General features: G+C 35.8%; 1 protein-coding gene and 1 non-coding gene across 2 annotated transcripts; one reads left to right on the forward strand and one right to left on the reverse strand.

Annotated features, from left to right (window-relative positions):
• Positions 1 to 8,671: 8,671 nt before the first annotated feature.
• Positions 8,672 to 8,778, reverse strand: LOC116113385. Its single transcript, XR_004125398.1, has one exon. It is a non-coding gene; the product is annotated as a small nucleolar RNA R71 (small nucleolar RNA).
• Positions 8,779 to 9,454: 676 nt separating this feature from the next.
• LOC116113346 lies at positions 9,455 to 10,759 on the forward strand. The gene has a single exon (XM_031399494.1). It carries the CDS (start codon positions 9,455 to 9,457, stop codon positions 10,757 to 10,759), a length of 1,305 nt encoding a protein of 434 aa, XP_031255354.1.
• Positions 10,760 to 19,458: the final 8,699 nt, after the last annotated feature.

The raw sequence follows: 19,458 nt of genomic DNA on the forward strand, positions 1-19,458 counted from the left end.
ATATACTACAACAATTTCTAGGTTTTTAGCAACAAAAAAATTCGTAGCTTAAAGCCTTTTTGTTGTAGTACGTCCTTCCTACTGTGTTTGCTTGTGTTGATATCACATGATGTTTAATTTTTTTTTTATTTTAAAACAAGTGAAACATGTAGGCAGGAAGCATCATTTGGCAAATAGGTAGGTTTCATGAGTTGCTTAGACGATAAATTTGTAAAATAAGCAGGTTTTAAGAGCCATTTAGATGATAAATATCAGAGTCAAATTTTGGGATATGTTTATGAGTATTTAAAAGGTTAGAAGAGTTTAATTTGTTGACTAATTCAAGCATAACCTAGTTGTATCTCCACGTGTTTGTCAACATGTTGAATATTTTTGTGTGTGTGCACATTGAAGTCAGACATATGCAAATTGCATTTCATTTTGCATTTTACTTCGTGTGTGCGCACACTTCCTTTCTGTACTAATATCGCATGTTTGACTCACTTTGCATAAGTTACGTTTTTATCTTTATCAGCTAAGATATTTTATGTCCATTTGTTGTGCTGTCATGAGGATCACCTAAGGTGTCTCAATATCCTCTTGTGGTCCTGGGAAATCACTTTTTTCCCATTTTGGTTGTGGTCCCAAAAGATGGATGAAATATTTTCTATTTTGGACCAACATATGTTAGCCCTTGTTTGTTGACCTGACATAAATTGTTGAGCACCAAATTTGTCTATATCATCTTCATTGTTGCTCATTTGTAAAGTGAACCTTTGATATCATATTTGCTTGTGCTCTAAATTTTTCAGAGAGTATTTTTCCTGAAAGGTTCTTACTATGTTTTTGTGCCAAACACTCACCATCTTTTATCCCTGTTGAATGGCGGCTGGAGCTTGGTTCCATTGTTGATGTTAGAGAGTGGCTTTGATGTGTGAAGCTTGGTGGAGCTCAAGTGTTCTTTGGGTGTGTTCTCGACATGAAGAGATCTTAGAAGCAATAAAACATTAGAGATTCAGAGGGTGGTGTTTACTGTAACTAGAATAGGGAGTTCTCTTTGCTATAGCTAAAATCAACTTTGAACTATATCTTGTAATGTTTATTGTTTAGTGGATTTGTTTCGATCTGGATGAATTCCCATGGATGTAGGCTAAGAGTAGAGGTGGAGCAAATGGGTCGGGTTAGGCAGGTCAACCCTAACCCAGCCCACATTAAAGAGGGTTCAACCCAGATGCAACCCCCGGGTGGGCCGGGTTGTTATATGGCAACCCAGAGACTCGACGGATTGCCTTTTTGTTTTTTTTTTTTAAAAGAACCCGCCAACCTGTCGGGTTGAAAATTTCAACCCCGTGGGTTGGCCCAAAAAAAATAAAAATAAAATACAATTTTTTTTCAAATACCCCTTTTACCCTTGAAATATAACCGTTTTATAGTAGTTGGAGGGGTCTTTTCGTCATTTTCTTTTCCCATTTTTTTCTATAAATAGGCCATAAACTCTCATATTTTCTCACATCCTAAATTCTCTCATTTTCTCTAATCTCTATTGAAATCTCTCAATTATTCTCTTTGTTGTCCATTTGCTCTCATTTTAATTTTTATTAGTTTTTGCAATTTTCAATTCATATTTCCAAATTCCAATTCTCCTTCTTTAATTTTTGTATTTCTTCTATATCAATTTTTTTTTAACTATAATGGATGGATATTTTCATCCCGTCAATTCCGATGATGAAGGAAACTACTATCCTAGTCCCCCTGAATTTACTAACATAAATGCAGTAGATTCAAATAGTCCCGCTTTCCCAGTCTCAGAATCTGATACACCTCATAATAATTCCCCGATTCATCTCCATGCTGCTACAGCTCCTGGTGGTTCTAGAAGTCGTCCTTGTAATCGTCGTCCTCATCCAACTTCATCTCAAGCTGAAGCGGGTTCATCAACTGCTATCGAAATCAACGACAGACACATATCAGATGTTTGGGTGCATTTCGATAAGTTTTACGAGACAGAAAATGGAGTTCAAGTGAAGAAAGCAAGATGCAAGTATTCTGGAAATATTTTATAAAGCTGATTCAGGTAATGGTACTAGTACTTTAAAAAGGCATGCTAATAAACATATTGCTCAACATGGAAATAGAGAAACCAATCAAACTCAAATAACTAATATGGATACTACTTGGTGTTATAATTCTGATGTATATAGAGAACAATTAGCTTTATATATTGCTGCAACTGATCAACCTATTAATATGACTGAAGATAAATATTTTGAAAGATTTATTAAAAATTCATTTTTTCCAAGATTTAAAAGTTATTCTAAAACTGCAACTAGAAATGATTTAATAAAATTGTTAGGGAAAATGAAATTAGAATTAAAAAATAAAATACATAGTTTTCATGTTAGTGTGACTCTAACTGCCAATATTTGGAGTGGTAGAGCTAAACAAGTTTATATTTGTGTGACTAGTCATTATTTTAATAACGAATGTAAATTAAATAAATCTTTATTAGGATGTAGATTAATGGATGTGGATCATAGTGATCAACAAATTTATAATAAAATTGTTGAAGTTTTAGAAGATTATGATGTTATTAATAAAGTGATAAGTTTAACTTTATATAATGCAAGTGCTAATAGTACACTTATAGATTTTTTTAAAATCAATTATCCTTTTATAACAATTTGAAGTTTTTTCACCAACGTTGTACATGTCACATTATTAATTTAATTGTGAAAAGTGGTATGAAAATAATTAGAAATAATATTGATAGAATTATGAATTCTTTAGCTTGAATTACTAGTAGTAATAAAAGAAATGCTAAATTTCAAGATGCTTGTATAAAATCAAATATGTCTCTTAGAACTTTTGCATTAGACATGCCTGTTAGATGAAATAGTACTTATTTAATGCTTGATTCATGTTTACCTTATGCAAATTTAATTAGTTATTTTGTAGCGAATAATAGAGGTCCTTATTATTTGGTAGAAAATGATTGGCATATAGCTAAAATATTTCATTCTTTTCTTAAAATTTTTTACCAATCCACTTTACAACTTTGTGGTGTGTATTATCTTACTAGTCCATCGGTAATACATACAATTATAAAAATTTTAGAGTTATTTACAAAAAACAAAAACAATGAAATTTTAGGGGGACCAACAAAGGCAATGAATTTTTTTTTTTTTTTTAAATATTGGAAACCCATTCCTTTTCTTTATTGTTTAGGTGCTATATTTGATCCTAAAATTAAATTAGTAGGTTTAGAAAATGGTTTAGACACATTAACTGAAAATTTACAAAACGAAGCATATGCCAATCAACTAGGAGAGGTAAGAGATTGTCTTGCAGAGGTATATTTCCAATATGAAAACAGGTATGGGAACCCGCAAAGTGGCGAAATACCCAGGGAAGTTGCATCAGAAGAAACAAATGAAGACTTATACTCCTGGAGTGCACTTAATAGGCCAAAGAGGACTCGAATCCGAAGCACAACCTACTCTTCAGAAGCACCAACAATGAATATACTGTCCTCCATGCAGTCACAGAGTAATGAGCTTCAATAATATTTGGGAACCCCCGAAATATTACCAGCAGATCCACAACAAAGAGCCAACTTTGATGTCTTAGAATATTGGAATACCAGAAAATGTATTTTTCCGGTATTATCGAGACTTGCCTTGGATGTTTTTGCTATTCCTATCTCAACCGTCTCATCCGAACAAACATTTAGTGCAAGTGGAAGAATTTTAAATGAAAGGAGGACTAAACTTTCACAAAAAATGATTGAAGTCCTCAGATGTCTTCGAGATTGGGAACGGTCGCATCATCAAGATCAATATGAGGTTGTCGATGATATTTTAATAGAATCATTTCAATTTTGTAATATAGATGATACGGATGAGGGAGGTCCTAGTCAACCCCAAATTAGTTGTTTTGTAAATTGTAACTTGTAAATTAATTGTCAATTATTGCACTCTTTTTTCTTTATCAAGTTTTTGTCCCATTAAGTTTTTCTTGGTGAGGTTTTTAACGAGGCAATAATTATTGTAATTTCTTATTTTATTTTTTGATAAATGAATAAATCTAATTTTTCTTATATTACAATTTTATTGTATTAAAATTGAATTAATATTTGAAATGTTAACAAAAAAAAAAATTAATTTAATTGAATTATTGATATTTGAAAAGTTAATTAAAAACAATTACACAAAAGAAAAGAAAAGAAAAAATTAAATAAAAAAAAGGAGGGGCTAACCCGGCTTGGCCCGTAGCCTAACCCGCCGGGTTAGGGTTGGCAGGCCTAACTCATCGCAGGCCAGGCCGGGCGAGTTACTTTTCCAACATTAGCTAAGAGTGGTTTTAGCCAGACCATGTATATGCTGGTGTGTTTTATGTTTACTGCCTATGAATGTTGATTTATGGTTAAACTTGATAACCATTAATTAACTTGATAAAACCTTTCGTTGCACTTTAAAAATGGGTGTCCTAACGTTAACTAGAGTTCACCAACTCTAACACAACATGTATTCATGTTCAAGTTTGTTCATATTATTTAGATAGTAAGTGCTAGTATTTTGGTCAAAGTTAATAAGACATAATTTGTTTTTCATTCAGTATGTGTCTCCTATGTGTAAGGTCCAAAAGTCTATTTAAGGGCCTAGCTTTGATGTTTTAGTGTGTGAGAAAACTATTCAATAATATATTGAGTGTTTTTTGTTTTTCTATTTTCAAAAGTTAAAGTTTGCAATCTTGTCCCACATTCTTGTATCAGAGCGGGTTCTTTTATTAAGAGTTGATAATCCACCAAATAGAACAAGAATTGAGAGTTTACGATTACATGGCAACCAACAATAGTGCCCCTAAGGCCCAAAGCATTCCCATTGGTCCGTGAACGTTGTTTAAGTCTCAAGATTTATGGGACTTGGTGGAAATCTGATTTGAAGAATTTGCTAGTCTCTTCCTAATTGACAACAACCCAATGGAATGAATTGAAGGAAGAACAAAAGAGAGATGCCAAGGCTTTGTTCTTCATTCAGCAAGGAGTGGAGGATGCTTTGTTCCCACGAGTGATGGGAGCTAACACTTCAAAGGAAGCATGGGATTTTCTCCAAGAACACTACGTAGGGCAAGGTAAGTGTATAATGGTGAGGTTGCAAACTCTTCGTTGAGATTTTGAGAAGTTATCGATGAAACCCAATGATGCCATACAAGATTTTTCAGTAAGAGTTTCTGCACTTGTGAATCAAATTCGAGCTTTTGGTGAGGAGTTATCTGAACATAAGATCGTTGAGAAGGTTTTAAGAAGCCTTCCCCCTAAATTTGATCATGTTCTTGATGCGATTAAGGAATCAAAAGATTTATCTGATTACTCATTAGTAGAGCTAAAGGGTTCTCTTGAATCCCATGAAGCTCACTTGAATAGATCATTTGGGTCATCATTGGAGCAAGCTTTTCAAATGAAGGTTGATGTGAAAAAGAAATTTAATAGCTTAGGCAGAGGTGGCTTTAGTGGCAAGTGTGGACGTGGTCGTGGTCATTCAAGTCGTGGAAGAGCTCATGGTAGATCAAATAGGCAAGATAAAAACCATGGTAATGTTGCATGTTCTTACTATGGTAAGTTTAATCACTTGGAGAAAGATTGTTGGCATAAAGATCAAGATAAGAATGTTGTCCAGTGTTACAATTGCAAGAATTTTGGCCATACAACAAGAAATTGTCCAATAAAAGAGCAAGCTAACTTCCATGAAGAAAAAGATGATATAACATATAATTTATTTGTTGCTTTTTTGGCTTCTAATGTTGATATCTTCTGAAGTATGGTATTTGAATAGCAGATGTAGTAGTCACATGACTAGAAACAAGTATTATTTTGTGCAGATTGATGACTCTATGGATTCAAAAGTGACCATGGGCAACAATAGTCAAGTTTTAGGTGCGTGGTTTGGACGCAGTTGTCGTGGGTTGCAAAATTGGTAGAAAACTTATACATAATGTCATGTATGTACCTGGTTTAGCTTAAAATCTTTTGAGTTTGGGTCAAATACTGAAGAAATTTTTTTACACTATGTTTGACAATGGTAAATGCATGATTTATGATAAAAAGAATGTGTTTGGTGTATTCAGTACAAAATCACTGAAAACAAAATGTCTCCTATCATGTTTTCGCAACTCAATCTTAATGCATTCAAGGTTTCAACTGATGATTCAAGGCTTCAACTGATGATTCAAGGCTATGGCATATAAGGTTTTGCCATCTCAATTTTGGTGGGTTACAGTTACTGCACAAGCAAGAAATGGTGTCAGGTTTCTACGGTACAATATTACAACAACAATTGTGTAGCTTGCATTTATGGAAAACAACATCTAGAGAATTTCGTGATGGACAAGTCTTGTATAGCCACTAAACCTCTAATGCTTGTTCATGCGAACATTTGTGGACCTATGTAAACACCTTTATTAAATGAAAGTAAGTGTTTCTTGATTTTTGTTAATGATTTTTCAACGATGACATGGGTGTATTTTTTGGAGGGAAAATCTTAGCTTTTGAATCTCTAAAACAATGAAAGAGAAACTAACAACTATCGAAAAGAACCAAACCTGGACTTTGATAGATTTGCCTGACGAAAAAAATGCAATTGGTCTCAAATGGATTTACAAGTTCAAGTTCAATCTAGATGGTACCTTGAAGAGAAATATAGCTTGATTAGTGATAATCCTATGATTTTACTGTTTTATTTATGCTTTTTGGCTAGATTTTGGATACTTCTTCTTAAGTTTGTGCCTGAATTGCTACTTAATTTCATATATTTTATGTTTCAGGCTAAAACGTGCAATTAGACCTAGAATCAAGTAAATTTCAAGGATTCGGGAAATTTCTTATGTGGATTTGAAGCACTATGAAGCTTGTTCCTATTAGAGATCACTAAGACTGAAGATTCAAGCAAGGAAGCAAGTGGAGGGCAGTTTCGTAATTTCAAAAAAGTTCAGAAAAGTTCACTGCGGTGAGAAAGTCTCGGGTCAGATTGTTCAAAAAAATCCAACTCGATGCCGCAGCGAAGTTTATTCTTCGCCGTGGCGAAGTCTGCAATTTTTCAGTTATTAAAACTGTGCATTTTAATTGTATTGGAGGAGTCTTAGGGTTTTGGGGTCGACTATATAAGTGGGACTTATTTATTTTAGAAGAGGTTCGACACTTTTTGGAAGGAGAAGAGAAAATTGGAGATTGGGAGTCTTTGGATTCATCAAATAAGGAAGAATTTATTCTCTTTTCGTTATTCCAGCATGTTGAACTCTGTTTTTACAACTTTTCTTTTGATTTGCTTTATTTTTAGTATGAACTAACTCACTTTGGGTTAGGGTTTTGATGTAATTGGGATTTTAATGTCTAATCTATAAATTGATGTTGCTTTTACATTTTATTGCTTGGGTTATGTATTTACTCTTGTTCTAATTGCAACCAATTGTTGAGCATGATGAGACTGAGAAGTGATTCATGTATTAGCCTCTTAGGGTAAATATCATTGATTGATTGGACGTTGGAGATAGGTTCGGAGATCCATGAAATCAATTTAGGATTCCATTTAGCTTAACAGACTTGGAACTATTAATCTTCATTTTGTTGGGTGCGGAAGCTTAATAAGGATAAGTAGGAAAACATAGCCTGAGAAGGTATGTTTTACAGGTTAGGGTGTCCGATTTATAATCCTTGCATGTGAATTTAAAAGAAACAGAAATCGTAGATTAATTCATAAAATCAAAGTGAAGTCAAGACCCTAACCGCTTTGTCTTAATTGATATTCTCTTGAATTGATATTGTTGTCATTAATTAGCTTTTAAATTACGTAGTGGATTTTGTTTTAACTTTAGCTTGATTTTTCTCTTGCAAATCCCAACATCTTTCGTTTACTCCAAGTTGGTATAAAACTACGAAAATCAGTGCTTAACACGCAATCCTCGTGGGAATGATACTCTACTTATCACTTTATTACTTTTTGCGATTAGTGCACTTGCTACACATTGCATGTTGTAAAATCAACACATAAAGTTTTTGTCGCCGTTGCGTGGGATTGATTTCTTGTTGCTATTGAGTTTTCTGGTTTTAGCTTGATTGGAGTTTAATTTTAGTTTTAATTGTTTTCTAGCTTAATTGTGTTGTTTCTTTTCTGTTCGCTTGTGATCTCACGCTCTCTTTCTGTTTGTGTAGTTTATGCGAAGAGCTAGAAGTCATCCAGTGGTTCCTATTGATCCAAAGATTGAAAGAACCGCAAGAAGACTTAACAGAGAGAGAAGAGAACGAGAGGTGATAGTGATTGAGATGGCTAAAACTAGAACTTTGAGGGAATTCTCAGTACCCTCCGTTGATGGTAGTGGTCCAAGTATCACTAGACCACCGGTACAAGCCAAAGTTTTTGAACTAAAGCTGGCAATCGTCCAAATGATACAACAGTCGGTACAATTTAGGGCAGATCTGAAGGAAGATCCAAATTCACACATTGCAAACTTCTTAGAGATTTGCAATACCTTCAAGTCAAATGGAGTGTCAGATGATGCCATCAGATTAGGATTATTTCCTTTTTCATTAAGAGATAAATCAAAGGGATCGTTAATGGCACTACCAGCAGACACAATCACAACCTGGAATAAATTGGCACAAAAGTTCCTGACTAAATACTTTCCTCCAGCGAAATCTGCAAAGATGAGAAATGATATCACATCATTTCTACAGGAAGAGAATGAATCACTTTATGAAGCATGGGAGAGATATAAGGAATTGTTGAGAAAGTATCCACACCATGTTTTGCTTGTTTGGATGCAAGTCCAAACTTTCTATAATGGGTTGCTAACAAATGTGCAAACAATGGTGAATGCAACATCTGGAGGAGCATTGCAAAACAAGACACCTGAAGAAGCATATTAGTTACTTGAAGTCCTGACAAGTAATAACTATCAGAGACCTAATGAAAGAATTCATCCAAAGAAGTCTATGGGTATTCATGAAGTTGATGCTTACACGGCCATTTCAGCCCAATTGACAGCACTTTAGAAATAATTAGGAGGTATGCAAGTAAATTCAATTCAAACACCTCAAGTAACATGTGATTTTTGTGCAGGTAACCATGCGAGCATTGAATGCCAAGTGGGGAATAATTTTGCTTTAATATCTTCGTCATCTAAACAAGTCTATTATTTGGCTGGGAATCAAAGACAACAGAACAATCCTTTCTCCAACACATACAATCCTGGTTGGAGAAATCATCCACTTGTTTTGGGGCAATCAGAATCATCAGAATAACCAATGGAATCAAAGAACAGTGCCAAATAATCAAGTGGAGGTGAATAATCAACTAGGGATCAAAGAGTTTCGAAATTGAAGGATATGTTCAGAAAGTTCATGAAAGAGACCATAGGTTTTACGAGTGAGACGCGGGCAAATTTCAGAAACCAAGGGGCGTCCATTCGAAACTTAAAGATACAAATGGGGCAAATAGCTGAAAAGTTGAATGAGCGACCACAAGGTTCCCTATCAAGTAACACGGTGACAAATCCACTTGAACAAGTAAATGCAATAACTTTAAGAAGTGGAACAATCTTGGAAGAGGCTGAACAAAAAGGGAAGGATGAGAACCCACCAAGTAAAGCAAAGGAAGAATCCAATGAAGAAATCAAGGAAGAAGTCATGGTTGAAGAGAAGCCAACGAGTCCCAGAGAATCCAGAGAAGAAGAACCGAAGAAGGAAGAGAGGCCAAAGCAAAAGAAGGAAAAATTGTCATTTCCTGAGATACCACCGGAGTTAGCACATCACACGCCTCTTGTGCCCTTTTCTCAGAGGCTCAGAAAGCAAAATCAAGATAAGCAGTTCACGAAATTCCTTAATGTATTTAAAAAACTGCACATTAACATTCCTTTTGCAGATGCCTTGCAGCATATGTCGAGCTACACTAAGTTCCTCAAGGACATTCTAGCAAACAAGAGAAAGTTGGAAGATGAGGAAACAATGATGCTTACAGAGGAGTGTAGTGCCATCCTACAGAAGAAGCTACTGCCAAAACTCAAGGATCCAAGGAGTTTTACTATCCCTTATGTTATAGGAAATATTGCATTTGATAAAGTTTTGTGTGATCTGGGTGCAAGTATTAATCTAATACCTTTTTCTGTTGTCAGGAAACTGGGGATTGGTGAAGTGAAGCCTACAACCATATCCTTGCAGCTTGCAGATAGATCCATCAAGCATCCAAGGGGCATTATTGAAGATGTACTGGTTAAGGTGGATAAATTCATTTTTATGGCAGATTTTTTTGTGTTGGATATGGAAGAAGACAAGGAGATTCCTCTCATCTTGGGACAACCATTTCTTTCTACTGGAAGAGCCTTAATTGATGTACAAGAGGGGAAGTTGATCATGAGGGTGCAAGAGGAAGAAGTGACATTCAATGTCCTTGAGACTCTAAAAGTTCCATCGAAGCAAGATTCATGTTTCAAAATTGACTTGGTGGATCAGTCGGCAATTAAAACTTCCAAGATTGATGATCCTAAATCACCAATTAAGGGATGCATGGTCAAGTCAAGGCAAATCGAAGATGAAGACCATAACCTAGAAGTTTACACAACACACCTATATGGGCCACAATCGAGCAAATGTCTTCACAAGGGACGAACTTCTCAGTTCAAGAATGCTGATGGAAAGTTAAAAAATCAGAAAGTTGTCGATGAGAACGCTCAAACCCTAAAAGGAATGACCAAGGGATGGAAATGGATGATTAAGTTCTCAACAAAGACCTGATGTGACAAGAATCATCAACAATTGAAGCCTTAGTGTAGGGAAAATGTTCAGAAAGAGATGTATCTGGATAGTCCAGATTGATGAAGGACTAGAGAAAGTCGAGCTTCCGACTATAAACAAGCGCTTCTTGGGAGGCAACCCAAGTATTCTCATTTTTAGTTGTTTTAATTTTGTTTACGTGTTTTATGACTTATGAAATAGTTTAATTTCGTTTGTCTTTTGGTGTTCCAGGTGAATGATCAAAATGTAGCAAGTAATTGAATTTTCCAGACTTCGCCGTGACAAAGTAATAACTTCACCATGGCATTGTATACACTGCCAAATGAGTGCTCATGGAATTCTAGATTTTGCCATGGCGAAGTTTATTCTTTGCCGTGGCATTGTATACACTGCCAAAGTTGGACTTAAAGAGATTCAAGATTTCACCAAGGCGAAGTTTATTCTTTGCTGCGAAATTGTATGCACTGCCAAAATTCGCTGCGGTGAGAAAAATTCTTCGCCGCGACATCAAGCGTATCGCACAAATGATTCAAGAACTTCACCATGACGAAAACTGTTTTCTTTATAAATGCGCATTGACTCTTTATTTTTTGCAAGAGCTCCCAAAAATTTCCAAGAACCAAACACTTCTACCTTCAATCCAGAGTGTTTCCAGTGAAGATTCTTCCCACTACTCCACTCCTTTACCCTCATAAACACTAAATCATCTCCATTTTTCAAGGATTATGCAAGAATTTGCAGAAATCCTAGGTTGACAAAAAAATTGGGGATCTTTCAATTTGGGCAGCAATTTGCAAAATCAAGGGTGAATCTGAGGTGGGCAAGGTACGAATTGGTGTATCTAGCTTTGATTTTAATCAATTTTGGTTTGTACTTGCTTTATATTTAAGAATTTATAAAAGTGCTTGAGGTTGAATTGGTGCAAATTGTGTGTTGATTTTGGGTTGAAAATTGTGGAGTTTGAGTTGTGTGTATTGAGGAAGTGTGGGTTTGTGATTTCAAAGTTGGTTGATTGCGTTTAGAAGAGTGGTGATTTGGGGGATGTAAGTGTAAATTTTGAAACTTAAGGCGAATTGTGTAGTGATTTTGGGTTGTAGAAAGTGTGCTTTAGTGTTGAATTTTCGAGCTGAGTCACTAAGTTCGGGGGTAGATTTGAGTGAATATTATTGAAAGCCGAAATGCCGCTCAAAACGGTTGCCAAGGGTAAAGGAAAACAGGTCGATAATAGATTTGTGAATGAGAAGGCTAGGCAACGTTATGAAGGAGCTATTAAAAGAAAAGACAAATGTTTTATTGCCGAGAAAGGATTGACCAAGGTCAATGCAGAAGCTTGGATCCAAGGGAGAGGTTAGGATCTCTTTCTGCTTGAACCGAATCATTTAGCCGTAGAGCCAATTGTAAGAGAGTTTTATGCAAACTTCCCTGAATGTGAGCCCGGGCATGTACATGTGAGGGGTATTAAGGTTCCAATTAGTGCAAAGATTATCAATAAGTTCTACAAGATTGATCCAATTGACCGTGATGAGTATGTAGAATTCAAAAAAAGGAGATTAACCAGGATGAGATTCTTATGATTATTGCAAAGTTAGGTACCTCTTGGGAAATTTCAAAGAAGGGAAGGAGAAGCATAAAAGAGACTAATTTGATTCCCATAGCTAGAATTTGGCAGTACTTTGTCTGTGCATGGATGGTCCCAGAAACACACTAAAGTTCAGTGGCTTTTGAGTGAGCGGTTTGACTTTATGCCATTGCCATTGGAAAGAAGATGGATATGGGGAATATCATGATAGAGAGTATAAGGCATGTAGCCAAACCAGGGAGAGCGAGCTTTGCCTTCCCACATCTTATCATAGAAATTTGCATGAGAGCGAGAGTAAAGAAGGCAGAAGATGAACCATTTCTTCATCCTACCCCAATCTCAATCAAGCCTATTATTATAAGCTCCAAGAGCGTCCTACCAGAGAAGGAACCAACTCTAGCTCGAAAAGACTAAAAATCACAACAACGGCCACAACACCTAGTTCAACATCCACGACAAGGGAGCTATTGCAACAAATTTAGGAAAAAGTGAACAGAATGGAACGACATCAAGATTGGATGGCAGGGCATACCTGAATGTTGTATGAGATGCAATACAACTGCTGCACCAATCTAGGCATTGATGTATCAAACTTCCAATGGCAAGATTAGCAAGAGGAGGAAGAAGATGATGACATTGAATAAGAAGAGGAAGACGACGAATGAAGCCTGAAACACTTGTATTTGTATTTGTATTTTCTGTTTTCATTTCTTTTTGTTTTGTAAATTTGGAACCAATTTTCTTTTGTTAGTTTGTTAATTGTTGTTGTTTGAATTTTCTGGTTTAGTTTGATAAGGTTGAGATCAGGTTGTAATTTTTTCATATTAATCAGTGAAGATATCTAACATAATGGGCACCATAGATTTTCATTTTTTTTTAACAGATGATGATGATGAGGAAGCCAAGGAATGGGTGTGCATGATGTTGAACGAAAATCAGCCTTCACGAATTAATCAGGGAAATATCTCGTACCCTTTAATTCTGTTTTTCTATTCCTGAGATGTGCATAATGTGACATTGGGGACAATGTCATTTTAAGTTTGGGGGTAGGAAAATTTGAAAAAATTTGTTTTTAGTTTGTTTTTGTGTTTTGTATTGTTGTTGCCAATGATGAATTGCATAAGTCTATGATGAGAATATGATTGCTGAGATTTTATTTATGGAAAATGTTAAGCATTGTTTCAAGTTTAGGTTGGTTGATTAACTTTTCTTTTCTAGAGGTTTGTTGAGTGGTTCAACCACCATTTTCATTATTTCGGCATGCTTAGAAACATTTTATGTGGTGAGGTGAAGTCTTGATAATGTTGGTGGACTTTAAAACCTAGTTGAGAAGTGCTTGAGACGAAATTCTAGGAATAGACATTATTGAGGAAATAATTTAGACAATTTTTCGAAACGTTTGAGCCTTTCCAGTCGACCATGAATAAATTTTTCCCTAGTCACCCATTTAAGCCTTATGAGATTATCACTGTCCTATTCTTCTTGTGCAACCAAAAATACCTTTCACCCTAAACACGTTTCACGCCCTTTAAGAGAATTCTGGACCTAATGCAGGACACAAAAGAGCTTAGAGAGTTGTGTGAGAATTTGACGAACCAAAATCATAGGTTAGTGGGTCGCAAAAAGGGCAGGAAGAAGGGGTAATTGACCTCAATAAATTGATGTTGTTTTAAAAAAAGAAAAAAAAAAAGAAATAGAAATTTGAGAGTTTCAATTCAGAGTCAAAATTAAGAAATGCATATGTTTGAGGGTTATAAAATAGTTGACACCTTGATTGGTGGTTGAGAAAGATAGCGGAGATTGATGTAGCTCTTAGTGTTTGCATGAGGAAAACCAAGCTTTCTTACTTTGTTATTCTATCCTTTTCTGTGGAGCCCACTAATCGAGCCTAACGTTACAAGCTTGCAAATACCTTTTGATCCTTAGTGATGTCTAGTCCACATTAGTGGAGAGTAGTTTGATACTTGGGCTTATGGAGTCTACCACCATTTGATAAACTTTTCATTTCTGCATAAAATAATCCGGGAAGTCGGAAGGTGGACTGAAGTGGGGATTACCTACTCAGGAGGCCGATAGAGAAAGATAGTCAATCAACTTATAACTTCTTGGAGTGTTAAGCATTGTCTCGTAATAATGTTTCAACAACTTTTGAGACTTACATCAATTCTAGGCATATCTTTGTGTTTGATTTTGATTTCAAATTTTCATTTTCAATTTTGTTGTCTTTTTCTATTGGTTAGTTGTTCTTCTTTAGTCAAGTCTTGTGCCTGATACTCGAGGAGAAGCATACCTTAAGTTTGGGGGTATTTGATAATCCTAGGATTATACTGTTTTATTTATGCTTTTTGGCTGAATTTTGGATACTTCTTCTTAAGTTTGTGCTTGAATTGCTACTTAATTTCATATATTTTACGTTTTAAGCCAAAACGTGCAGTTAGAGCAAAACTGAGCGGAATTGAGTTTCTGGACCTAGAATCAAGCGAATTTCAAGGATTCGGGAAATTTCTGATGCAGATTCGAAGCACTATGAAGCTTGTTCCTATTGGAGATCACTAAGATTGAAGATTCAAGCAAGAAAGCAAACGGATGGCAGTTTCATAATTTCAAAAAAGTTCGTTGCAACGAGAAAGTCTCAGGTCAGATTGTTCAATAAAATCCAACTTGATGCCGCGGCGAAGTATGCAAATTTTCAGTTATTAAAACTGTGCGTTTTAATTGTATTAGAGGAGTCTTATGGTTTTGGGGTCGACTATATAAGTGGGACTTAGTTATTTTAGAAGAGGTTTGACACTTTTTGAAAGGAGAAGAGAAAATTGGAGATTGGGAGTCTTTGGATTCATCAAATAAGGAAGAATTTATTCTCTTTTCGTTATTCCAGCATGTTGAACTCTGTTTTTACAGCTTTTCTTTTGATTTGTTTTATTTTTAGTATGAACTAACTCACTTTGGGTTAGAGTTTTGATGTAATTGGGATTTTAATGTCTAATCTATAAATTGATGTTGCTTTTACATTCTATTGCTTGGATTATGTATTTACTCTTGTTCTAATTGCAACCAATTGTTGAGCATAATGAGACTGAGAAGTGATTCATGTATTAGCCTCTTAGGGTAAATATCATTGATTGATTGAACGCTAGAGATAGGTTCGGAGATCCATGAAATCAATTTAGGATTCCATTTAGCTTAACAGACTTGGAAATCTTCATTTTGTTGGGTGCGGAAGCTTAATAGGGATAAGTAGGAAAACATATCTTGAGAAGGTATGTTTTACAGGTTAGGGTGTCCGATTTATAATCCTTGCATGTGAATTTAGAAGTAACAGAAATCGTAGATTAATTCCTAAAATCCTAGTGAAGTCAAGACCTTAACTGCTTTGTCTTAATTGATATTCTCTTGAATTGATATTGTTGTCATTAATTAGCTTTTAAATTACGTAGTGGATTTTGTTTTAACTTTAGCTTGATTTTTCTCCTTCAAATCCAAACATCTTTTGTTTACTCCAACTTGATACAAAACTACGAAAATCAGTGCTTAACACGCAATCCTCATGGGAACGATACTCTACTTATCACTTTATTACTTTTTACGACTAGTGCACTTGCTATACATTGCATGTTGTAAAATCAACGCATCAAAGTCTAAGTTCAATCCAGATGGTACCTTGAACAGAAATAAAGCTCGATTAGTGGTGAAGGGTTATGCTCAAGTTCCAGGTACTGATTTTTTAGAAACGTTTGCTCTTGTTGCTCGTTTAGATACAATGAGACTGATTTTAGCAATGGCAGCCCATCATAGTTGGTATGTTTCTCAGTTAGACGTAAAATCAGCATTTCTTAATTGTGATTTGGTTGAAGATTTGTACATAGAACAATCAAAAGGTTTTGAAGTGAAAGATTCTAAACACAAAGTATACAAGTTCCACAAAGCACACTATGTGTCCGAACAAGCACCACGAGCCTGGTATAGCAAAATTGATTCTTATTTTGCTAAAAATAAATTTCAAAAGAGTGCTAGTGAACCCACTTTATATGTTAAAAGGTGAGGGAAATGAATTCTTATTAGTATGTTTATATGTGGATGATATAATATATGCTGGGAATTCTTTTGAGTTGATGAAAACTTTCAAAGAATTAATGATGGAGGATTTTGATATGACTGATTTGGGACAATTACATTATTTTTTGGGTTTAGAAATTGTGCAAGATGCAGGTAGAATTTCTTTTTGTCAAAGGAAGTATCCTATAGATCTTTTGAAGAAATTTGGTATGTCCAATTGCAAAGCTGTCAAGACTCCGCTTAATACAAATGACAAACTATCTTTGGAGGATGGAGTAGAGAGAGCAGATGAAAAGTATTTCAGAAGTATGGTGGGAGGCTTGATGTATCTCACATACACTAGACCATATCTCATGTTTGTCGTGAGTCTCATATTCTGATTTATACATAGTCCAAGCAAACATCATTTGACAGCAGTTAAAAGAATTTTGAGATATGTCCAAGGAACAATCAATTGTGGAATCAGGTACGTGAAAAGTGAAGGCAATGATCTTATAGCTTTCATTGATAGTGACTGGGTTGGGTGTACAGATGAAAAGAATATTACAACAGGCTATATTTTTTGTCTTGACTTCGGAGCTGTTTCATGGATGTCAAAGAAGTAGCAAGTCACTGCTTTGTCAAGCACAGAAGTAGAATACATAGCTGCTACGGCTACAGCCTGTCATGTAGTTTGGTTAAAAAAGATTTTGCAAGATTTGAAGCAAAAACAAGAGAGGCCAATAATGATTTATTGTGACAATAAATCCACCATTGATATCTCAAAGAATTTGGTTCATGCACCAAGGGAAGACCAAGCATATTGAGATTCGGTATGATTTCATTAGAGAGTTAGTTTCCAAAAGAGAAGTTGAATTACATCACTGCAGCACTGATAAGCAACTAGCAGACATTTTGACAAAGGCATTATGTGAGAGCAAGGTACAAAAACTTCGTAGTATGATTGGAGTTCTGTCCCTAACTTGAATTAAAGGAGGGAATGTTGACTAATTCAAGCATAAACCAACTATATGATGGGGGTGTTTTTGTTAATTTTTAAACTTTTTTCAGGGGGTATTTAATGAAATTAATAACCTTATGGGGTCTAAAAGTAATTAAAAAAATAGGGTAATATTTCTGGAATAATGTGCCAAACATTATTTGGAGAATAGGATCCAGAATATGGATAAAAATACTAAGCCAAACATAGCCTAGCTATCCCTAGCCCCAATTTATCTCAGCCTTCATTTATGCCTCTCTCACTTTCTAACCCAAGCCCACCAGACCCAAACCTACAGTTGCGGCAAAACCAAGGCCCAAATGATGCCTACCTATCAGCTTCATAAAATGACATTAACCCTCGGCCCAATAACCCTCCAAGTTCACCAAGCCCACTACAATCCACCTAACCCATCCCCCTTACTCACAATATTTACTCAAACGTCCTCCTCACGATACCCTTACATCCTTTTGTAGTGCTTCCACCACTATTGTCAATAGCTATTTGATGTCATATCTCGCCTATTCCTCTCTCTCTTAAATTCCACCTAAACTAACCGCCTATAAAGAAGCCCTCAAAGTCCAAGAATGGCAATTTCCATGGATGACAAGTATTCTACCTTGATACTTAACCAAACTTGGCCTTTGGTTCCTTTGCCCCTTGAAATGTAAATGGGTTTAGCGGGTCAAACAATAATAAATGGTGCAATTGATCAGTACAAAACAAGGAGGTTGTTACGTTATCTAAAAGATATAGTGCATTATGGTCTCATACTATCCAATTCATCTTCTCTTTCTCTTTCTACCTATACAAATGCGGATTAGGCTAGCAATTTAGATGGCCAAAAGTCGACTATGCAATATATCTTGGACCGAATCTGATTTTCTACAAAGCAACATGTTATTTCTTGCTTGAGCACTGAATCAATATACAAAACCATGGCTTCCGTTGTCACTAAGTTAACGTGGATACAATACATGAATTCTTAGAGACTTAGGCATGTCATAGTCATCTTTTTCAATTCTTTGGCCCAATAACTTAAGTGCTACTTTCTTGATAGTGAATTTCTATGGGCCAAATATCGTCTTAGACTCACAAGTGGCTTCTATTGTGTGGGCCCAAGGCCATGGCCCAATTCAGGTTGGGCCCATGTTAAGGTTCACGTCATGGGCCAGATCCACGGCCTAAGCCCAGCTTCTTTCCATATAAAGCATCATCATTAGCCCACCTAGGGCTAGACCCATTAGTCCATGATGATGTCTAAAGGGTTAGAATCCCACTAAAAGCCTAATACACCTACTTCATATTTGGGTTTTATCCTAATTTACCTAAGATCTTGTATCTTATGTGAATTAGGACTCTTAATCCAACTAAGGCAAGTGAACCAGGATCTTTCCTCTTTATTAGAACTCTGTCAATATGGATTCCAAGTCCTACTAGGATTCAAAGATCCTATGACCATTATAAAAAGAGAAGTCTTACCCCTCATTAGGCATTCAATCTCAATATCCTATGTTCTTGCTCCCAAGACTTATACACCTACGTTGTAGTTCTAGTCTCCGACTAAACTTCTAGTAACCTTTCCTTCCCTTAGCCCTCACTAAATAGCCTCATTTAGCCTTACTGACTTGAGCGTCGGAGTGCCTATGGCAGACATCACACCGATGTTTTACGTAAGCTTCGCACTTGTGTTCTTTGTGTGTAGATTTAGTGGATTGTTAGTAGTCTCAACCTCACAAGATTAGACCTCATTCTGTAACTGTAGATTTTTAATGTCTACAGATTGGGACCTATTGTGGCGTATCTGGCAATCAACTTCCATTCAACAACTTGCTCTACAAAGAATTGCGTCATGATGAAAACCGCAAATAATGCTTCAACAGACCTCACGGCTAAGGTCGAAGCTCTCACTGCATTAATGCAGTTTCACACTGACAAGGTCACGACATTGAAAGTCAAGAACATCAACATCTGAGCTGAGAACACCAACATCCGGGCCGAGAATTAGAACTTATGGGAAAAGGTAACTCAATTTTACTCTCTTGACTTCCCATTCAACTAGATATCAAAGAACCGTTTCTACGT

The sequence above is a fragment of the Pistacia vera genome, unplaced genomic scaffold (assembly GCF_008641045.1).
Source record: "Pistacia vera cultivar Batoury unplaced genomic scaffold, PisVer_v2 Contig678, whole genome shotgun sequence".
Taxonomy (NCBI): Eukaryota; Viridiplantae; Streptophyta; class Magnoliopsida; order Sapindales; family Anacardiaceae; genus Pistacia; species Pistacia vera.